This window comes from Schistocerca piceifrons, chromosome 3, assembly GCF_021461385.2.
Source record: "Schistocerca piceifrons isolate TAMUIC-IGC-003096 chromosome 3, iqSchPice1.1, whole genome shotgun sequence".
Taxonomy (NCBI): Eukaryota; Metazoa; Arthropoda; class Insecta; order Orthoptera; family Acrididae; genus Schistocerca; species Schistocerca piceifrons.
Genome location: NC_060140.1, coordinates 376,590,959 through 376,615,334, shown reverse-complemented (window position 1 = coordinate 376,615,334; position 24,376 = coordinate 376,590,959). Strand labels below are relative to the sequence as shown.

The 24,376-nt window shown below is 42.2% G+C and overlaps 1 protein-coding gene across 1 annotated transcript in view; it reads left to right on the top strand.

Annotated features, from left to right (window-relative positions):
• Nucleotides 1–24,376, top strand: part of LOC124788671 (dynein axonemal assembly factor 4-like) — a 129,117-nt gene that overhangs the window by 83,562 nt on the left and 21,179 nt on the right. The window contains exon 5 of the mRNA XM_047255953.1: nucleotides 4,436–4,536. Coding sequence (XP_047111909.1) covers nucleotides 4,436–4,536 — 101 coding nt within the window. The remainder of the gene's footprint in view (nucleotides 1–4,435; nucleotides 4,537–24,376) is intronic.

Below are 24,376 nucleotides of genomic sequence, written 5' to 3'. Positions count from 1 at the left end.
ATAACCTTCAGGCGGTAACTCGGACGCGTATTACACAAAAACGGGGTCACCAGTGAGGGAATATGGTATAGTTGTAGGTAAACAACTAGAATTCTCTCATATATAGATTTATTCACACTTAGCGTCTACACAGATACAAGTCCGGAGGCTAACTGCCGTTAGCGTCCAACATGCTCTCTAAAGCCATCTCCTCAAAGATAGCACACTTACACACAGAACAAATATCGATTTTTATGGCGCTCTACGCCACATAATCACGTTGGGGTCACCAGTGAGGGAATATGGTATAGTTGTAGGTAAACAACTAGAATTCTCTCATATACAGATTTATTCACACTTAGCGTCTACACAGATACAAGTCCGGAGGCTAACTGCCGTTAGCGTCCAACATACTCTCCAAAGCCCTCTCCTCAAAGATAGCACACTTACGCACAGAACAAATATCGATTTTTATGGCGCTCTACTCCACAATAGCATTCATACATACCTGCGCAATGCGCATTACATTGTAAATCAAACATCCTGTAGCATAAAATACTTTAGACAAGCGAAATCACACAAAAAGTAGGACATTTGAGCATCCCCAACATAACTTTCGAGACAGTAGAACATTTTGGAAGAAAGCAGGACTGTCTTGGAAAAAACAGGAGAGATGGACACCCTATTGCAGAGGTATAGGCTTGGTGAGCTCTGTGCAGTGAGGCACTGCAGCAATGGATGAGAAATTCCCAAACAACAGCAGAGGCATTCTTCCCCCTCTGACACATGGAAGGGTCCAACATGCAGAAATAATAATTGCTTGAGTGATCAGCTCACCCACTCCAAATTTTTGTGATAGCAAATGCCGTGGATCTCTTTTTTACTTTTGTACCATCCTGACAAAGTGTAAAAGAAAGAACTTTTATGACATAAGTGTGATGGACTGCTGAACAGCAACAAAAAGTCCAATAACTAAGCAAACAATTGTAAAAAATATTTTTCAAAATAAAATAAAATATTGTCCCTCCTGCTCACAACTGAAATCAAGCATTTCCAAATCTTTTCATAATCACCACACATCATATGAGATGCTTTGCCTTGTTAAAATGACAACATAGCCATACAAAGCAAAATTTATCTGCTGAATACTTGCAGCCTCTTGATGCCATATTTTAAAAATTTATAATCCTGTCTGAAAATTACAGGTAAACTGGGATAGTGAGTATCAGTTCACATTACATAACTCAAGTATCAGAACTACTCTGAAAAACATAAAAAAAACATAAAATTGCTAAATGTCAGAGTCCTGCTATCAAAAGGAAAGGTTATTAGGAATTATATGAGTGATGAACAGCCACTCCATTTCCAGGATCATGAGAGATCCAAGATGCAGACAAAAGCTGAAAGTAAAAGTAAGCTGTAGCAACTAGGTGCAGTTTTACCTGCTACAGATCACTGTTGCATCAGCTTTTTTACCTGCATCTTGTTTATCTTCTAATCAAAGCAAGTTTTCTGTCTTTATATTTCCTACACAGCTTTGTAATTCCTTGTTCAATTTTTTCAATAGAGAAAGATGCTTGAAAAGTTCTGATGATGATCTGTTTTTTCTGTGTGTGTCAGCAGTGTATGTTTGAATAAGAAAAGTTATAATTAAAGTAGACTGATTTATGATAAAATTATATCCAAGGGTTTATCAACTGCACACTTCCACTGGGGAAATTTCAGTGCAGGTTTTGAGCACCACAATACAAAGATAATTAATATGAAATTTGAATGCTCTAATTGTAAAAATTGGTCTATAATAACAATGATTAGAAACATCAGTGAAACAAAATCTGAAATCCTTTTTCTTTTTCTGAATAGGGTAACATGGAAAGTGTTATATCACAGTAAAGCGATGAACAAAAGGTTTTAATAAATTCATTTATGTTTTTCGCAACTATTTTGAAATCTGCTATCCTCTCAAACAAAAGAAAGTAACAAAACAGAAATGAAAAGAGTGATTGAGTTACCCCAGGTATACCAGTATTCCTAAAGAAAAAAGAATACTCTTTGAAATACATACTATAGGGAGACTACAACAATGCCAGAATTTGATAAATATTTTAAGATATAAATGCAGAGCCTAAATAAAATTATTAAGGTATCAGGAACAATAACAGATGCTAATTTCACAAAGAACAAAATAACATTAGTATGGATGTTGTTAAAAGAGAAACAGACAGACAGCTTGTAAAAGATAACAATACCATTTATCTAAAACACTCATAACAAGAGTTACAAAGACCAAACCAAAAACAATGTCCAAACAAAGAAAATAATAAAAATTATGGTTGACCCAAGCCCAAGTTTTTTCTGGCTCTTAAGACATTCCTTACAAAATTTTAAAGCAATTTGCTTTTGAAATAGCAAAGGAAGTAGCCAGTGTCTGTAATTCATCACCATCTAGTGAGGGGGTAAAAACATGGTGTTAACTATGATCAACATGATGCTGTAATAATGGTAAACGTTCTTCTGCACATATAGCCACAGTAATCATACTTAAGAAGAGTCTAGGTATTGTTATCTATGCATGTGCATTTTTTTAGAGTTTTAGTCACAGTTTGATCTGAAAGTACTAATTAAAAAAAAGGCAATCAGTGGAAAGTCTAGGAAAGAATGGCGACAGTATGGAAAGCACAGATTGTTACTCACCACATAGAGGTGGCATTGAGTCACAGACAGGCACAATGAAGAAGACTGCTAAAATTTTAAAGCTTTCAGACAGAGTCCTTCTGCAGTAGAGAACACACACACATATTCACACAAGCACAACTCACACATACACAGCCACTGTCTCAGGGCACTGGAGACCAACTGCTACTACATCTGATGGAGTAGTAATCTGCTAGGATGGCTTGTGGGGAAGGGGAGGAGGCATGACATGGAAGGATAGCAGAATATAGGTGGGAAAATGTGCTATTGCTGCCCAGCAGAACATGCAGGGGCTTGGTGGGGACAGGGTAATGTTGTTATGTAGGAAGACTGTGATGGGTAGGAGGGTTGGGGGGGGGGGGGGGGGGGGTGGAAGAGGAGAGAAGTAGAGAAGGGGAAAATATTTGTAGATGAATTGGCAGGATAGAAGACGTGTAGTACCGGGGTGTTAGCGGGAATAGGTAGGTAGGAGACAAGACAAGTGAAGTCTTAGGCCAAAAGGTTATGGGGATGAAGGATATTTCATAGGGAGAGTTCCCACCTCCTCTATGCAGAAAAATGAATGAGGGTGGGAAGAATCCAGATGGCACGCACTGTGAAACAGCCATTGAAGTGAAGCATGTCATGTTGGGTGACATATTTAGCAGTATGAGTGGCTACCCCGAAACTGTGCCAAGAACTAGTTGGAACACTCACTTTCTAAACATGCTCCCCAACATTATGTACTTCTCTTTAATGACTGCTTCAGAGCCCATGCCATCTGCATCCTTCCTATCAAAACCAGCTTTTCTGACTGTGCAGGTGGGAACTACCCCTACAGCATATCATTCATTCTCTTAACCTGACCTAAACCTTCACTAGTCCCTGCCTCCCATCTACCTATCCTCTTCCCTGCTACCACTACAGTACTACACATGTCTTCTGTCCTGCCAATGCACCTACAAATATTTTCCCCTTCTCTACCTCTCTGTCTTTCCTTGTCACCAGGACAGGAAAGAGGAGAGAAGTAAAGAAGGGGAAAGTATTTATAAGTGTGTAGGCGGGATAGAAAGTGTGTGTAGCCTCTTTCCTACCCAAGTGGGAAGGAAAGAGGAGAGAAATAAAGAAGGAGAAAGTATTTGTAAGTGTGTAGGTTGGATAGAGGGTGTGTGTAGCCTTCCGACGCTGTGCTTAACAGCCCTATCCTGGCCCAAACAACACCTTGCGCACTCTGACAGGAAGCATTGGCATCTTTTCCCACCCATACTATGTTATCCCTCCCCTTGCCACCTCATGTGCCCTCCTTACCCCCAATACCCATCCCAGCAGATTGCTGCTCTGTCGGATGCAATAGTGGTTGGGCTCTAGTGCTCTGAGGCAGTTGCTGTGTGTGTGTGTGTGTGTGTGTTTGTGTGTGTTGTGCTTGTGTGAATGTGTGTGTGTTTTCTAGTGCAGAAGAAAAATTCTGTCATAAAGCTTTTATATTTTAACAGTCTTTTTCATTGTGCCTGTCTGCAACTCAAGTGCTGCTGTATACATATTCGCTTATATTTCTTATGTACACTAATAAAAGCAATATTTCTTATGATTTATGCTGTTAAAGATGTGTGTATGTGTAATAGATATATTGTTTAAAATCATGACATCAATTCACATTGACTCATCTCATCATCTCATAACAGCTGACTTGTCTGATATCAGTTTATATCTACTGTACAAAAATGGTGAAGAGAAACAATAATAGCAATACAGTTCAATACTAATTTGCATGATAAATTTTTAGTGGCTGAAGAAACAATATGAGGCAAGGAAAAATGTGGGATTTGTGGAAGAAGATCTTCTCCCAGAAGAGAAGGACCCAGACTGGCTCAAACAAAAAGGAGAGTAAGTACAGCTTGCCTGAAAAATTTTTTACACTTTTCCTTCAAGTGGCATGTATCCTACAAATTCTGAACATCCTGTTATTAAAAGTTGCGGAATTTTCCATTATTGATCATTTGGACAGATCAAAATGTGCAATACTTACAGTATACAAAGCTTCACTGTTAATCTCTTTTGTTAAAAAATATTATTCATATTCAACAATGTGGAAATGGTAGAGTGCTCCTCACCACATAGAGGAGGCTTTGAGTAGCAGACAGGCACAATGAAAAGAGTGCCAAACTGTAGGACTAGGGCAAAAACATCCTTCTTCAGAAGCAGCATAAAACACACACACACACATATCACACACACACACACATACGCACACACTAGCATAACTCTCACACATGTGGCTACAGTCTACAAGCCACTCGGGACTGACTGTTGGCTGTGCTTGTGTCTGACATGGGCAGCACTCTGAAGTGGGTGATGGGGGTAAGGAGGAGGTATGGGCTTGGCATGGGGAATGATATCAGGGCGAGTGTGGAGGGAAGATTATATGTTGCTGTGGGAGTGAGCAGACTCATGCTTGGGACAGGATAGAGCAGCTAGGTGCAGAGTGAGAAGGCTGCACTGGGGGACTTCCGAGCCACACTACATCGGTCTTGTCCAGATACATCTCATGGCCACATGACTGCACAGAATGTTGGTGCAGCATCTCTAATGTGAAATATAAGTATTCCTAGACATTAAAATAGTTCACAATTCCTCCCACATACTTGCGTATTTTCACTTTATTTTCTGTATGTTCCTGTGCCACACATACTCTCTTGAGCCCAATACCTAATCATCCCCACCCTCCTATCTTTCCTATCCAACATGCATGTACTGACCCATCTAATCCAGTTACACCTGCTGTCCCCTTTGTTCACACGTATCCACTCAACAAGCTTTATCTAACTATTATTGTTTTTCTTTATTTATTTTTCTTTTTGATCTCATTGTATTTTCATGTCAATTTGAGTTCATTCTTGTCTTTCAGCATCAGCCCTACACCCTCAGGTCTCACCTTTTTCCCCCTATGTCTCATCCACTTCATCTTTCAGTGATCTTTTCCCTGCAGTGTTGTCGAGTATCAAGAGTGGTGCAAGAAGTATTGACCACTGCAGAGATACTGCACAGCAAGCAGTATCACAAGGCACCAATGTGGTGCTAGGAAGAAGCCATGCCTCCTGTAGTTCCAAGGCACCACAACCACACCTCTGGCCTGAAATAGTTTCACCAGAGGCCAGCAGGTCACTGTTCAAGGTCAGATCACGCCCACTTCCAGGAAGTAGAGGGAATCATAAATAAAATGCAAAACAAATTCTCGATGGGATGGATGAAATCTCCTCCATTATATTAACACAATGCAAACATTCACTCAGACCTGTTCTGGTCCACCTCATCAATGAAAGTTTGAATAAAGGTGTGTTTCCATCTGAATTAAAATACAAAATAGTCAAGCCATTGCACAAAAACGGTAGTATTGACAAAGTTGAAAACTACCAACCCATTAGCTTAATTCCAATCTTAAAAAAAGTATTAGAAAGGATTATTTCACTATGGTTAGAAAACTTTCTTGTCAAAGAAAAAGTGCTACGAGAAACCCAGCAGGGTTTTAGGAAAGGCTATTCAACATTATCCACCATATGTGATATAGTACACACGATACTTATGAAATTAGATGAAAAAGAAAGGGTGGCATGTTTGTTCCTAGATTTATCACATGCATTTGACACAGTATCTCATGAGCTGCTACTTGAGAAACTGGAAACTTATGGTATCAGAGGAATAGCCAATAGTCTCATACAGTCATACCTACAAGACGGATATCAGGTCACACAAGGCACACACAAAGTGGGCAACGTTATTAAGAAGTACAATTCCAGTCCAGCTATAGTAAAGTATGGTGTGCCCCAAGGGTCAGTTCTGGGCCCTTTATTCTTCATACTGTATGTTAATGATCTGCCCCAGATCACAACAGCAAGATACTTAACTATGCGGATGACAAAACAGTTGTTAACTGGGGAACCAACGAGAATGATTTGGCGCAAAATTGTTCTGGTGTCTTATTTGGATTGAAGAATTACTTGCAAAACAATCACTTAAGCTTAAACATCAATAAAACAAATCTAATGAAATTTCAAATACATCACAAACAGGATGAAATGCAATGGAGTGTTGTGTCTGATGATGGTTCAGAAATAAAATTGAAAGATAAAACTTTCTTCCTTGGTGTAATGTTAGATCAGCATCTCTTGGGAGCATCATATCGATTTCTTATGCCAAAAACTAAGCAAATCAATTTATGCAATGTCGACAAGGTCACAATTTCTTAAATATGAGCAAATGAGTATAATTTACTAGGCTTTAGTGTATCCATACCTCACATATGGAATTGAAGTATGGGGATGTGCTGCTGCCACGCATGTAAATAGGGTATTCATCCTTCAAAAAATGCAGATAGGATCATGTGTAAGCTTAGATATAATGAGTCCTGCAAAGCAGTTTCAAAAATTAAGAAACTACTAACACTCCCATCACTATATAGTTATAAAACTGTTCAGCTGATGCTAAAATACTAGCAGTACAATCATCTAAATAGAGAACTGCACATGTTCAATACTAGAAGGGATGATAAATATCACCTGGAAAGAAATAATACAAAAAGTTCAGACAAGAGCCCCTATTACATGGGGATCAAATTTTATAACTAACTTCCAAAAAAATTGAAAAGCTTAAGTGGAAACTGCTTTGAAATTGCCTTGAAGGAGTTCCTCAGCAATAAGTGTTTTTATAGTATTAAGGAATTTCTCTCAGAGGAATAGAATACTTTCATTTGTATAAATAGTATTTACATGTACCAAAAAAAAAGCAACATATTTCTTATCTGTAGGCCTATTGTATATAAGTGTTTCCCACAATTTTATTAGGGGAAATGATCACTATGTGAACTATCTAAAACAAATCCTTGTATTTGTCCATGGAGAATAAATAAATTAATTAATTGTCGATGTGCTGCCTACTCATTGTGACACAGCCTGTATCAGCTGTAAGGGAGTGAAGAGACTTCTGCCTCCTGAACAGTGTTAACAAGTGTCTATGAACTAATGTTTTCTAGTTACTTCAGCAAAGCCACAGTAAGGCCATCGTGAATTTGTATGTATTCATCACTAAGTAATCATGGCTCATTTGCCATGTTCCAAATCACAGGTTCATTGGTGCAACCTCGTAGCTACAGCCCAGCCTGGCAAGCAAAGATGAGTTTTGTTGTAATTAATAAAGTATTACTTATTCAGAAGGTTCTAATTAACTGTATTATTACTAGCTACTTCAGTGTCCAAATAATCAGACACGCCATTCCTCTTGTATTTTTACTCTTTTTTTTTTTTTTTTTTTTTTTTTTTTTTTTTTTTTTTTTTTAAATCCTTCACTATGGATTTTTTGCTCCTTCCATCTGCTCCGGTATAGAAAAGTTTCCCTATCCCTAGCTAGAACAGTGTCCCACATACTGCTCCTGAGTTGTTGCTAAGCTCAAGGATTTTCCCCAAAAGGCCTGACAATCAAATTACCAATCTCTCTATGCAACCCCTCCTTTCACAGTGGCCATAATTCTGTCAGTCCATAGCCCTCACCTTCCTAGTCCTGCAAAACCTTATAAATTCAAGCCAAACCTCCGTGCAGTACCTCCTCTCCATCTGTAAAATTCTTCTGAACTGAAACTCTTGCACTTCAGGAACTGGAGCAGCATGCTCAATGCCACCTCAAAGAACTCACCAAACTGTTCATCTACTCTTCATCAAACCTCCTCTGCATCCCTCATTGCTGGCAAATCCTGCCTTGCAGACCTTCTACTTTTACCATACCCTCAAAACTCCCTCCCACCAACATAAAGAATCTAGAACCTAAAAAGATGCAAAATACCCTCATGAACATGTCCTCCAAATGCCTTAGTCCCACAGAAGTATCTTTCCTTTATAGCCCCACTCCCAAATTTAGTCATGCTAGATTTGTTTAAAGATTTCTCCTTCTTCTGATCCCTACAGTGTAAACACTTTTTCACCACTGACTATACCAATCAGACTCAATCCAAAACTAATATTGAACCCTGCCTGAATCTGTTCATCCTCCATCCAGCCGTGATCCATCCCCACTGCCCCCAAAGCACCACAGATTTCCTAATCTTGAACCCTGCCTCACCATTATTCCCAAAATCCCTCAACATGGAAACAAACCTTATATCTGCAGAAAGAACCTTGCTCCACCACATGAAAACTGATCCTAACCTTATAATCCTACCTGCTAACAAATTCTCTGCACTGTCTTATACTTGCCCCCTAAATTCCATAAAGCCAGCTATCCAGGATGCCCTGTGTGGCCTGTCAGTGTGCCCCCACTGAGAGAATCTCTGCTCTGGTGGACCAACATCTTCAGCTTATTACCCATAGCCTCCCCTCCCGTTTAAAAGACACCAATCATTTTCTCCAGTGACTCTTCACAGTTCCTGTCCCTTTTCCATCCAGTACTCTGCTCATCATTGTCAGTGCCACTTCCTTCAACATTAACATCCCCAACATCAATGGCCTTGCTGCTATTGCACATTACCGTTGCCGAAACACAACTGTCTCCAAACCTAAAAACAACTTCTTGTCACCATAACCAGTGTCCTCATCCACAGTTACGTCACCTTTGAAGGCCAAATGAATCCATGGTGCAGCAATGGGCATCCACTTGGCCCATCCTATGGTAACCTATTCATGGGCCATCTGGAGGAATCCTCCTTAACCAACCAGAATCCCAAACCTCTCACCTGGTTCTGATTCACTGATGACATCTTCATGATGTGAGGCACCCTATTCACTTTCCTCCAGAACCGCAACACACCCACCCCCATTTGCTTCACGAGGTCCTCATCAACCCAACAAGCAAACTTGATCAATGTTGACCTCCACCTCAAGGATGGTTACTCAGTACCTCCATCCACATCAAATCTACCAGCTATCAACAATATCTCCACTTCAGCAGCAGTGACCCATTCCAGAACAAGAAATTCCTCCCACATAGCCTAGCCACCTGTGGTCATCACATCTGAAGTGACAAGCATCCCCCTCCAAAGATAACAAAGGTCTCACTGAGGCCTTGAAAGACTGAAATTACTCTCCCAATCTTGTACAGAAAGAGGTCTCTCAAGCCTTGTCACTCCAGTCACCTACCACATCCCACATGCCCACCGTCTGGCCACAAGGAAACTTCTGTCTTGTGTTAATACATCCATGACTGAAGCAACTGATCCACAGTCTCCTTCAGTGTTTTGAAAGCCTTGTGTCAGGTCTTGAAGTGAGAAAAGTCCTACTCACTATCCTCCCCATGATTACCATACTGGTATTCCACCACCTACTGAACCTCACAGTGTCCTTGTCCATCCCTAATCCACCCCTGATCCCAACCCCTTGCCTCAATGCTCATATTCTTGCAGCAGACCTTGATGCAAGACCTGTCCCACAAGTTCTCCCTCTACCACCTGCTCTAGTTCCGCCACAGTCATACCCTGCCCCATCAAAGGCAGGGTTACATATGAAAGCAGCCACATGATCTACTTACTGGGTTGAAAGCACTGTGCTGCTTTCTATGTGGTCATGACAGCTAACAAGGTGTCTTCCCACATTAAGAGCCACCACCAAATTGTGGCTGAAATATAGCTGGTTTACCCAGTTGCTGATCATGCCACCCAACATAGTGTGCTTCACTTCAACAAGTGCTTCACAGACTGTGCCATCTGGATCCTTCCTACCAACAACATCTTTTCTGAATTGTGCAGGTGGGAACTCTCCCTACACCATATCCTTTGTTAATGTAAACCCTCGGTCTCATCCTTCACTAATCCCTGTCACCTGCCCTCCTCCCTGCTCCCACTCAGTACTATGCACACCTTATATTCCACCAACCCACTTACCAGTATTCCCCCCTTCTCTGCATCTCTCCTTTCCATTCTCCCTTTCCCCCTTCCTCAGCACAGCCCTATCCCATCCCCACTGTGCACCTGTTCACTCCGCAACAGCACATCATCTTCCCCTACACCTACCCTGCTATCCCTTCCCCTCTACATTCAACACCTTCTCCTTACCCCACCATCCACCTTGAATTGCTACTCATGTCAGATGCAGCTCACAGTCAAGCCTAAGTGACCATAGGCAGTAGCCATGCATGTGTGAGTAATGTTTGTGTGAGTTTGTGTGTTTTCTGCTTCTGAAGAAGACTTTTTTCGGTAACTTCTACATCGAGTATGTGAAAGAACTTGCCCATCTTCTAGCAGCAGGTCTCTGGAGGGCAAAGCATTCATAATGGTTGGAAAAAAAAGACAGGTCATTCCCATTTTCAAAGAGGATCGTCAAACAGAAACATAAAACTATAGACCTTTACCTATGATATCTGTCTGTTGTGGAATTTAGAAACATGTCTTATGCTCACATATCATGACATTTCTGGAGACAAAAAATCTGCTCTGTAGACATCAACAGGGGTTTAAAAAACAACAATTATATGAAACTCAGCACTCTGTTTGTCCACAAGAAGCACTCTGTTTGTCCACAAGACCCAGAAAGCAGCAGATACAGTTCCTCTTGTAGATGGCATTTTCCTTGATTTTGGGAAGGCAATTGGACTGTTCCACATTTCCACCTAGTGAACAAAATAAGAGCTTATAGAATGTCTGTTTGATTAAATTGAAGAGTTTCTAGCAAACAGAACACAGGTTTTTGTTCTCAATGGAGAGAAGCTTTCAGACAGAGAAGTACCTCTGGGTGGGCTACAAGGGAGTGTTCTAGGAACATTACTTTTCATACTATATGTAGATGACCTAATAGATAACAGAAGTTCCACAAAGCTTTTTGTGGACGATGTTGTTGTATACAAAATAGTTGCAGTGCTATATAATTGTATAAAAGTGCAGGAAGATTTGCAGGGGATCGGCACTTGCTGCAGAGAATGCCAGATGGCTGTCACCATAAACAAATGTAACATTTTGCCAACACACAGAGTGAAAGACACTCTACTTAATGATTACACAATTGTAGAAAAATCACTGGAAGCAGTTGCTCCCATAGAATATCTAGGAGTATGTGTATGGAGAAATTTGGAGCGGAATGTTCACATAAAATTAAGAGTAAGGCAGATGCCAGACAGAGATTCATTTGAAGAATCCTCAGAAAATACTGTTCTTCAACAAAGTAAGCAGCTACAAAACACTTGTTTGACCAATACTTGAATATTGCTTGCCTTTCTGGGATCCATATCAGATACGATTTACACTGATGTGACATAAGTCGTGGGATACCTTCTAATATTGCATTGAACCTTATTTCACCCAGTGTAGTGCAGCAGCTCGAAATGGCATGGACTCAACAAGTTGTTGGAAGTCCCCTGCAGAAATATTGAGCCTTACTGCCTCTATAGCCATCCATAATTGCGATAGCATTGCCAGTGCAGGATTTTGTGCACTAACTGACCTCTTGATTATGTTCCATAAATGTTCAGTGGGATTCATGTTGGACGATCTGGGTAGCCAGATCATTCACTTTAATTGTCCAGAAATGTTCTTCAGACCTGTCACAAACAATTTTGGCCTGGCTACATGGTGCATTGGCATTCATAAAAATTCCATTGTTGTTTGGAAACTTGAAGTCCATGAATGGCTGCAAATGGTGTTGGTGGTGGTGATGGAAAGTTCCTATGGGATTAAATTGCTGAGGTCATCAGTCCCTAGGCTTACACACTACTTAATCTAACTTAAAGTAACTTACACTAAGAACAACACACACACCCATGCCCAAGGAAGGACTCGAACCTCCGTGGGTGGGGATGGTGGGGGGGGGGGGGGGGAGCCGCATGAACCATGGCAAGGTACCTAAGACCCTGCAGTTACCCCACACAGCTGCAAATAGTCTCAAAGTAGCAGAACATAACCATTTCCAGGCAATGATCAGTTCAGTTGGACCAGAGAACCCAGTCCATTCCATGTAAACACAGCCGACACCATTATGAGGCCACCTCCAGCTTCACAGTGCCCTGTTGAAAACTTGGGTCCATGGTTTTGTGGGGTCTACACCACACTTGAACCCTACCATCTGCTCTTACCAACTGAAAATGGGTCTCATCTGACCAGGCCATGGTGTCCAGTCATTTAGGGACCAACTGATATGGTCACAAGCCCAGGCGAGATGTCGCAGATGATGTAATGCTGTTAGCAAAGGCACACTTGTCTGTCATCTGCTTCCATAGCCCATTAACACTAAATTTCGCAACACAATCCTAAGTGATATGTTCATCATATATCTGTTGCTTGTCTTTAGCATTGGCAACTCAATGCAAACGCCACTTCTCTTGGTAGTTAGTGAAGTGTGTTGGTAGTTAGTTAAGTGTGACGGTCACTTCATTATCCGTGGTGAGAGGTAATGCCTGAAATTTGGTATTCACTGTGGCTCTTGGAACACTGAATTCCCTCACGATATCCAAAATGGAAAGTTCCTTGTATCTAGCACCAACTACTACTGTGAATTCAAAGTCTGTTAATTCCCATTGTGTGGCCAAAAGCATGTCAGAAATCTTTTAACGTGAATCATCTGAGTACGAATGACAGCTCTGGCATTCCACTGCCCTTTTACACCATGTGTACACAATACTACCACCATTTCTATATTTTGATATCACTGTCCCAAGACCTTTGTCACCTCAGTGTATAATGGAAATAGAGAATATCCAAAGAAGAGCAGCACATTTCAACATACGTTGATTTAGTAAGTGCGAAAGCTTCAAAGAGATGCTCAGCCAACACCAGTGGCAGATGCTGCAAGAGAGGCATTCTGCATCACGTTATGGTTTACTGTTAAAGTTCCAAGAGTGTATGCTCATAGAAAAGTCAGTCAGTATATAGCTTCCTCCTAACAGGGTGGTACTGGGTGTTGAAGGGGCCACTCCTTTGTGGCTGGTTCTTGGGGGTGTGAGGGGAAATGGCGCAGGAGATCTGTTTGCCACATCCCCCAAAACAACCTACCAACTCTCCACCAAATCTAGATCCAAGACATTCCCGTAACACTGTTGTTAACCTTTCCCTCAAACATCTTAGTTCCACAGAAGTTTCAGTCCTTTCCAAAGACCTCGCCTTTAGTCCTATGCCCAAATTTAACCATGCTGGACTTGTCAAAGACCTACTCTCCACTCCCAATCCTTGCAATGGAAGCACTTCTTTGCTACCAATCCCTCCAAATACTCTAATTTCAACATTGAACCCTGCCTCACCATCCAACCATGATCCTACCACCTAACCAGCTGCTGGTCACCTTCCAGGAATTCCTTACCTACAACTTAGTTTCACCATCCTTCTCCAGGTCCTTCAACCTTTCAGTAGAAGGAACGACGGTCATACACAACCTTAAAACAAATCCTGACCTATCATCCTACCTCCAGACAAAGGTTGCACCACTGTTACTATGAATCACAGTGACTACCTGACAGAAGGCTTCCACCAATTATCTTTCTTCTCCACCTATAAACTCGGCCACATGGATCCCATCCTAGAGGTTCAACACAAACTCCAATCCCTGCTCAAAGCCTTAGGCCCTTCCTAGAACATCTTCTGTGAATCCATTTCCCTCCTCACCCTTATGACACCCCACACACCCACCTTCTACATACTCCCCTAAATCTACAAACCCAACAATTCTGGACACCCCAATATGGCTGGTTATTGTGCCCCCATTGAAAGAATTTCAGCCCTCATTGACCAATACCTCCAACCAATTGCCAGTAATCATGCCTCCCACATCAAAGACACCAACCACTTCCTTCACTGACTCTCCAACATCCCCATCACTTTACCTCCTGGATCCCTACTTACCACTGTTGATGCCACCTCCCTGTACACCAACATAACCTCATGCCCGTGGTCGTACCGCTATTGAACACTATCTTTTCCTGTGTCCTTCAGACTCCAAACCTACTACCTCATTTTTCATACACCTTACTAAATTTATTCTAACCCACACTACTTCTCATTTGAAGGGAAGGTATATAAACAAATCCACAGTACATGGGCATTCACAAGGCAACTTCCTATGCCAACCTTTGTATGGACCACCTAGAGGAGACATTCCTAGTTCCCAGAACACCAAACCCTTAGTCTGGTTCAGGTTCATTGATGATATCTTCATGATCTGGGCTTGGGGCTAAGGCATCCTATCTTCATTCCTTCACAACCTCAATGCCTCCTCTCCCATTCACTTCATGTGGTCCTCCTCAACCCTGCATACCAACTTCCTAAATGTTGACCTTCTCCTCTCTGGTGGCTCCATCCACACCACTGTCCATGTTAAATCCACCAACCACCAACAGTACCTGCATTTTGACAGCTGTCATTCCTTTCACACCAAAAAATTCCTTCCATACAGCTTGGCACTCAGGAATGGCATATGTGCAGTGACAAAAAGTCCCTTGCTGAGTATGCTGGGGGTCCCACTAAGGCCTTCACAGACAGGCGTCCCCCGACTTTGTCCACAAACAGATCTCTCATGCCATTTTCTCTCACACCTCCAATCCTCCCACCACCCCCAAGACCCAGCCACAAAGGAGAGTTTCTTTGATCACCCAGTATCATCCCAGACTGGAACAACTGAATCACATTCTTTGCCAGGGCTTTGATTACCTTTCATCACGCTCTGAAATAAGGGACATCCTGCCCGAGATACTTCCCACCCTTCCTGATGTGGTATTCCATCAGCCACCCAACCCCCACAACATCGTAGTCCATCCTTATGCCACTCCTGATCCCAAACCGTTGCCACAAGGATCATATCCCTATGGAGAGAGACCGTTCATCTCCCTTCCCCTTCCCTGCTCCCTCCAGATTGCTGTTTACATCCCACATGATAGTTGCATTCTGGCCTGAGAAGTTGGAGCTGGCTGTTGTGTGTGCATGAGATGTGCTTTGCTTGCTTGTGTGTGTGTGAGTGGTGTGTGTGTCTCTCTTTTACCGATGAAGACTGTGGCCAAACACTCTATGCTAGTGTCTTGTAATTGTGCCTGTTTGTTACTTGATGTGTCTTCTTTACAGTAAGTAGTAATCTGTCTTTTCCTACATTGTTGACAAATGAACTTACATCTTTTACTTACTATGCTACATTGTCACCAAGTATAGCCATCTTCGGACTGCTGATTTTCACTTCCACATCTGTCACAAAGCATTGGCCGGCCATGGATTTTCTTTGTGGGGCCAAACAGTTGGAAGTCCAATGGTGCAAGGTATGGACTGTATGGTGAATGCTGGAGAAACTCCCACCTACATTTGGTGATTTTCTCACGAACAGGAGCAGCAGCATGGGGCCGAGCATTGTCATGAAGAAGTGTGACACTGTCAGCATTAATATTGTGATGTTCGTCATGAAGGGCATGACACAACTTAATCAAAGTTTTAATGCAGGCTGCAGCATTCACAGTGGTTCTATGTTCAACAAGGTCCACCAATAGCATATCACACATATCCCAGTACACATGTCACAAGCAGATTTCTAGCAGATTGAGTACTTTGAATTTTTTTCTGTTTGGGGAACTATGATGTTTCCAATCCATAGATGCCAGCTTGATTTCAGGTGTGTATTGGTACACCCACAACTCATCACCATTAATGATTCCTTTCATAAAATCATACCCTTTTGTGCCATAATGCATTAAGTGATCCAAGTTTGGCATCATTTGCTGGCCCATGTGGCTGTCTGTCAGGTTCTTAGGCATCCAGAGAGCACTATTTTACAAAATTTCATCATGTCATGAACAACATCATACTCTCCACCACAGGAAATGTTGAACTGTTGTGATAAGTTTCACAGTTGCACATGCCATTGCTACCTCAATGGCTCTGACAATCTGCGGGGTTGCAGCTGTTACCAGCTGCCTGGAATGTGGTGAGTCAGTAAGGTTCACATGACCTTCTTGGAAGAACGCACATCACCTGGGATATTGCTACAGCCCATACAGTCGTCCACATATGTGCCATGCATGTCCGTGTGAATTTCACTCAGTTCGTGCCCTTTGGTGCACAAATATTGACCTACACTTCGCTGCTCTTCATAAGTTGACAACAGTAACATGCACGCCATGTTTGTTATGTAGTTCAGACTTCTCTCACTAGAGCTCCACATGAAAACAAAATACGCTCTGTAGCACAAACTTCAGACAGTATCGTTGTGAAACTTCAATATGCCAGCTGCAATACCAGGGGAGAAAAATATTATTGTGTGTTACTTTCTATGCCTCCCACGTGTATACAACTGACGCACCCTGTCACTGTCCATCCTAACATGGTGGCAGTGTTGTTTGTCTAGCTCTAGCAGAAACCTTGAGCTGTCAGTTTGTAAGATGTGTAAATTGGAGTAAAAATTTGCATGCTGAAAACTAAGATGGTTAACATTACATACATATTAAATTTTGTACAGCTTATGGTAGATGCTACTCACCATATAGTGGAGATGCTGAGTTGCAGATAAACACAACAAAAAGACTCTCACAATTAAAGCTTTTGACCATGGACCTTCATCAGCAGACACACATACGCATGTGCACACACACACACGCACACATGACTGCAGTCTCAGGCAACTGGTTTCAGATGCCTGAGGCTGCAGTCGTGTGTGTGAGTTGCGTTTGTGAGAGTGTGTGTGTGTGTGTGTGTGTGTGTGTGTGTGTGTGTGTGTGTGTGTGTGTGTCTGTCTATTGTTGACAACGGGCCATGATCGAAAGCTGTAATTGCTAGTCTTTTTGTTGTGCCTACCTGCATTTCGGCATTTCTGCTATATGGTGAGTATCAACTTTCCTTCTCGTAATATGGTATATGCTGGTAGATTTCTGGTGACACTCAGTGTTTATAATGAATAGGCACTGAAAATGGAAGCTGCCAGTTTATATTAACACCAGGTCCACTCATACTGCCACAAGAAACAACTATGTGGGGGAGTTGGAAAATAAGCTTCCCCTGTCGACTGTGGTCAGAGTTGTGTGTGTGTGTGTAAGTGGGGGGGGGGGGGGGGGGGGGGGGAGAGAGAGAGAGAGAGGGAGAATGAGACATTAAAAATAAGACATATCTCTATTTGTCTACATAATTTGCAAGTACATTGAGATATTTGCCATACTTTATAAGCTTCAAAAAGCCATCCAGGAAAAATTCAGGGCATTGCATACGGAAGAAGCATAGAACAGCTTGTTTGACATCAGCATTGCTGCCAAATCGCCTTCCGCTGAGAGTCTTCTTCAAAGCAGGAAACAGATGGAAGTCACTTGGTGCGAGATCCGGACTGTAAGGTGGATGGTGTAGGCACTCCCAACCAAGAATTGCAATATGGTTTTGCATTGCCTCCACTTGTGGTCTAGCATTGTCATCCAACAGCAGAACACCAGATCTGAGAAGGCCAGGCCACTTTTTCTGAATCACCTTTTTCCATTTCAACAGAGTGGCACAGTACCATGCAGCATTGATGGTTGCATCCTTCAGAAAGTCCAGCACGTACTTATGGCATATTTACTACTACTATCAGAAAACTTAGATGTGATCTAGTCCTTTTAAAACCCATGACATGAGACAAAACCCTTGGAATTGGCTCCCCACCTGCTCAGAATAAAATCAACACACAACAAAGTTAAGGCTGCGATGGCACTTGGCACAGAGGTGCTCAAAACAATCGTTACTCGTCGTTGCCTTTCCCTATATGAGCAACATGCTGCACAAGCTGCTCAGCTGATATGTGCCCCTCTTGCTCTGAAATGAACTGGTTTATGGATCTCAGCAGACCTGACTCCAGAGTTTGATTTAACAAGGTCATATTCAGCCTTGGCAAAAACTCTAAAGTTGTTTCTGGCCAGTACAGCTGTGGCTGTGTAACATTCAATTGCGTGACTACTGAAATTGATGCTGGCAGATAGAAGGTTGGTCCTATTATGTTACACTCAGTTCCATTGATTAAAATTCTGCTCCCCTCGAGATCTATAAGTTTCACTTCTGCAAATACTCCCTGCTCAAAACTAGCTGCTACTACTATCAAATTTTCATAGGTGGAGAATATCCAATCCATCCTGATCTATTGCAAGCTCAATTTTGGGTCCACGATGTCCCTTGGACAGTCTATTTCTTTCCTCCTGGCTAAAAATTACTGCACCGAGCACATGTCCAAATTGGTGCTTATCACCCTGGCTGGACCTACTGTTACCTTCTTTCTATGGCAGCTTTGTAATTCCTCCCTTGTCATCTCAGCGTACCGGCTGTTAACTGCTGAGATCAGCAATACCTCCTCAGTTTTTTACTTCTACCAACTTGCTCAACACTCCCCTTTTCAGTGACGTGAGGACAGTGATCACCATCACCCTTCCTCCCTCTTCAAAAAGGCTGCTGTCCCCAGCAGGCTCACAATACTCGAAAATGCATACAACATACGAAAATACAATGCCTAATTAATCTACGCAAACCCAATGATTCGTAAGAAGAAAACAAAAAACTACAAATACTCTACTACTTTCTGGATTGCAAAGCACGCGGTACATCATGCCATACTCTTATCTTCCTGGTTTTCCCTGCGCTTAACACCTCTCTCCACTCTCTCTTTCTTCCTCTTCCCTTCCTGTGACATGCCTGGAATCACATGTGGACAACCCTTAAATGGCTGCAGCCGCTCAATGTGTACTATCGTTGTTCTAGTTGGCAGCTGAAGCTTAACATTAACGGGGGATGTGGTTTCAGCTACTTGGTATGGTCCTTGAAACCTCGTGACGAACTTCTTCATTTTCCCTTTTGGCGTATAGGGGCTGAATAACATTACCCATTGCGCTACTCTGTACTGTGGTAAAATTCCTTTCCGCTTCACTGCGTCTTCCTCCCTTTCCAAAGCCTTCATATTCGTCTTTTGTAAACGTTTCCAAACATCCCGAATTGTCCTCGAGAATTGATGTACAGATTCATCGGTCTTTCCTTTCTGTAGCTTCACTAAATCAAACGGTGACGGCATTTTTCACCCTGAGCAGTAGTAAAGTTAGCTTTGAAAAGTGGGCCACAGTGCATAGCGTGAAGCAGTCACCCTTCATTTTCTGGGAAAGGGGAAAAGTGGGCTGTTCGCGTGGGTTTAAGAGGTGGCTGTATGGGCTCTCGGGGGAGTTGGCAGTTGGGGCATCAAGAAGGGACTTTTCTGACAGTGCTAGAGGGACAGCACGCAGACCACAGCATCAGCGTAAGCGATACGAACAGCGGTTCCATGGTATGGGGCATTAACTGCTCATCGCGAAAGGAATCTTCCTGAGCGTGGGTCTGCAACGGGCTGAATTTGCAGTTCGGCTGCATGCTGTCAACCGGCGTGGAGGTTCTGAAAATCGGCAAGCCTTCCTGCGTCCATTGAAACGGCTGGCAGCGGGTGGCTCGGCAGAGCATTTGGAGGTGTTGTGTTGATTCAGTCCTGGGAGTCGTAACGCACCGGAAGTTGAGTATTGATTGTTAATAGATTTTATGAAGTTTAATTGAATTCAATTTTCTTATTCTTGTTAATTATACCAGCCGTATATTTTGGGGGTTTCCCACCATTCATTCTCGTCTGCCCACCTGCGGGAAGGTGGTAATATTAGAAAGGGTGGTCCGTTTGTCCCCTGTTGAGGACGAAAGGGGGGGGGGGGGGGGGGTAATCAGATTAAATCTGTGGTTCGGTTCGGATTGCTTCTTTCCCCTCCCAGCTTGTTTACGAGTTATTCGACTGTTAGCCTCTGCCAAGTCTGTGAAAGTCTAAGGCACCAATGGCTGTACTGTTTAAAATGCATGGCACTAAGAATTGATCCATTCTCTCGCCTGCCATAACTAGTATTACTAGACTCATGTGTAAAAGGTACTCTAAGAAAGAAGAAAAATTCCTTTTGCCTCGTGGTAAGAGCTAGTCAATTGCATAACGAATTCCTGCTCATCTGGAAGATGTAACTTACATAAATTTCTGTTTATGTGTATTTGGCTATAATCAAGCAAGGTTGCTAATGTACACCATAGTGGATTTTTTATATTGTTTCTAGTCAGCAAAAACTGTTGGGTGTGTGCGGTGGTTGCTTACCCCCTCCCCAATACGTTTTAAAAGTTCGCAAGTCCTACCTTGCAAGCCTATGTGTTTGCCATAAGTTAACTGGCAGAAATTTGTAAAATTTTGTTTTTATATATTTTGGAAATGTTAATGTTATTAACTGTGTGTGACTCATGCAATTTTACAGTTCACACCCGTACACTACCTCAAATGGAGACAAACCAGTATTGGTTGGACTTTTGCATTGTATGCATATACAATATCCTTCAAATACTCGCATCACTGACGGTGATGGGAATCCACATAAAAACTCAGCATCTTCCTGATTGTTCTGTCCTTCTGTTTGCCTGTTGATGCAACACGCTCTTCCTCAACTTCTTTGTGTTCAACAATTTACACAGTTCCTTCATTAAATCCAACAAGAAGTTGGTCCCTTGGTCAGTAATTATTGTCTCCGGTACACCAAACTTCAAAATCCAGTTGTTTATTAACACTTGCGTGACCATTGCTGCCTGTTGATTTGGCATAGCCACCATCTCCACATACCTCGAAAAATGATCTATTATTGTCAGAACGAATCTGTTCTCCAATGGTGTTTGACTGAAAGGTCCTAAGACATCAATTCCCAACATGGAAAATAGACATGTTGCTTCCAGCAATCATTGTAGCTGTATCCGTTTCCAACTCAAATCTGCTCTCTGCGTACACGGTATATAATTCTTGACATACTGATCCACATCTACTTTCCTACCCTTCCGCCAATACCTCTCCACCACTCTCCTGTTTGTCGCTCTACTCCCACCATGAGCAGATAACACATGATCATGTGCTTCTTTTAAAACCCCATCTCTCAGCTTTGCTGGCACTACTACACTTGGCCCTAACTTTGTTTCCCTGCACAGAAGACCGTCGTACATATTAAATTGTGGCTGTGTCCGATACAATTTACAATCTTTGCCAGCATCGTGTAATTCTTGCATACTGCTAGGTCATAACCTATGACTTCTACTTTAGCCTCCTTTCTACTCAGTGCATCCGCATTACCATGCTTCTTTCCAGGCTTGTGCACCATCTCATAGTTGAATTCACTAAGCCTCACAGCCCGCCTAAGGAGTCTAGTGGACAGATCCTTCAATCCTAACAACGACTTCAATGCAGCATGATCTGTCACTACCCGAACTCTTCTCCCATATAAATAACATTTAAAATATGTGATTCCATAGATTACGCTAAGCATCTTCCACTCCGTTGTTGAGTAATTCCTCTCTGCTGCATTCAACTGCCTAGACACATAGGCTACAGGATGTTCTTTCCCATCAGTTTCCTGACTAAGAACACAACCTAATTCTTGATTTGATGCATCACACGCTAGAATAAATTCCTTTTCAAAATCTGGAAACACAAGAAACGGACTTGATATGAACACTTCTTTCAGTTTGTCAAACGCCTTCTGACACTCTTCTGTCCACTCAAAATTTCACACCCTTCCGTAACAATTGCATCAATGGCTGTGCTAAGTCTGCAAAACCCTTCATGAACTTTCAATAAAAATTGCAAATTCCGACAAGTGATTGCACTTCCTTAACTGTTTTCAGCTCCTGAAGATCCCTTACAGCCTGTACCAACCTCAGATCTGTTCGCACTCCGTCCTTACTGATGATATGACCTAAATATTTCACTTCTTCCAATGCAAAATGACACTTCTCCAGGCTCAACATCAAACGAGCTGCTCTTAACCCCATAAAGACTTCCCTTAACCATTGTCTATGCTGTTCCATACGACTTGAGAACACTATAATGTCATCCAAATAGACTAGCCACTGCCATGGTTTCAAACCCTTCAACTTACTGTCTAGCAACCTCTGAAACATTGCTGGAGTGTTTTTCAAACGAAATGGCATTCTGATGTACTGGTAATGGTCTCCAGGATTAGAGAAAGCAGTTTTTGGATGATCCTTTGCAGCCACCTCTAACTCATGATAACCACTTGTCAAATCCATCATAGAAAAGTACTGGCACTATCCTAAGTGATCCAAAGTCTCCAGTATGTTTGGAATGTGGTATGCGTCCATTACTGTCTTATTATTGAGGTATCGGTAGTCACAACAGAACCTGTATTTCTTAGTTCCATCCATAGATTTTTTAGGCACAATGACAATGCCCGATCCCCAGCAACTATTACTATGCTCTATAATACCATCAGCAAGCTGCTGATCATTGAAATCCTCCACAATCGGCTGCAATTACCTCGGTATTCTCTATGGTTTATGGTAAACAGGTGCTTCGTTCCCTGTTGGTATCCTATGTTGAACTAATGGAATTGCTGGTAACAGCCCTTGCAGAAAAAACAAATCCTTAAATTCCCATAACAGTTCTTCCATATGCTCGTTTTCTCCTCCTTTCAACTGCTTAACTTCGTTACACAATGCAGTTCTGTCGGCAGTTAGTTGTTGATCGTTACACCTACCTCTCAAACACCAGTCTTTGTCATCTGGTTCATCCAAATTCACTACTAAAACTCCTTTTCCCAAATTCTCATCTATAGCGCTAAAATTATCCACGTTCACAGGGACTATTCACCCATTGTTTCCCTCTTGTATGTGTACAATAATACATTTCACAAAACAACTTAATAGATCCAAAACTTCTATCCTCCAATGGTACAATAACACATACCATACCCACAGGTAGATCTGACTCTACACTTACCCAAAGTGACTTTCCGGTGCCACTAGACACACACTCACACGAATTAAGCCTTAATGCTAATTTACACTGCCCAATTGGTTTGTTCATTACATTGAATGTCCCTCGAACTGCTCTGCATCAACACAACAGCTCTGCATCAACAACAGTTTCCCCTAGCTGAAATAACATTCCACCAAGTTCACAGTTCATTGTCCAAGGTCAATTTTGGCATGATGTTGATGCAAGAAATCTACTCCTAGGATCATGTCGTAGTCCTCGCTTACTCATGGTACTACCTCCATGCATGCATCAAATCGGATATTCCCTATGCGTAAGTCAACTGTCACTGACCCCAAAGGCGTAACCTCCTTATCCCCCATTCAACCTATAATGTGGTGGTTCTAACTTCCTTCATTCCATTAAACTCTTAGTAGGCACTGCCATTTGTGCCCTGTGTCCAACAAAATGTTAAACTTTTTAGTTCCTATGGATCCTACCACTGAACATTCCACCTCTGCATACTTATTTGTAGCATTTAAATTAAACGGGGCTTCCTTAGGTGGGTCTTGAGCCCCCTCTGCCATTTAGCAATTGTCCACCTCTATTAACTCCACTCTACTAACCACACTCATAACATTTTATACCTGCTGTAAACACTGTTTGTCTATCACGTACCCCCATTGCCACGTCTATTTCCTCACATTGGATTTCCAGCTGAATGGCCGAATACAAATCTTTCAGAGCCTCTTCACGCACTTTCCGCGCCATATGCACTGGTAACCCCCTCAAAAATACATCAAGTGCCCTTTGCTTGGCCTCCTGCAACAGGACACCATTCACTTCATCACTCTGACCCAACTCGTAAGTATACTCGTTAATTTCTCTTATTCTGTCCACAAATTTCTGTACCTTTTCCCCCTATCTCTTTGTCATTTTACTCAACCTCTCTCTAAAGTACCAAGTGCTATGCTGTTTCTGTACCTCTGTAAAAGCCCCTCCTTCAACTGCTTCAACTGTCCTGGCTTCCTTAAGGCCTGAGAACACCTGTT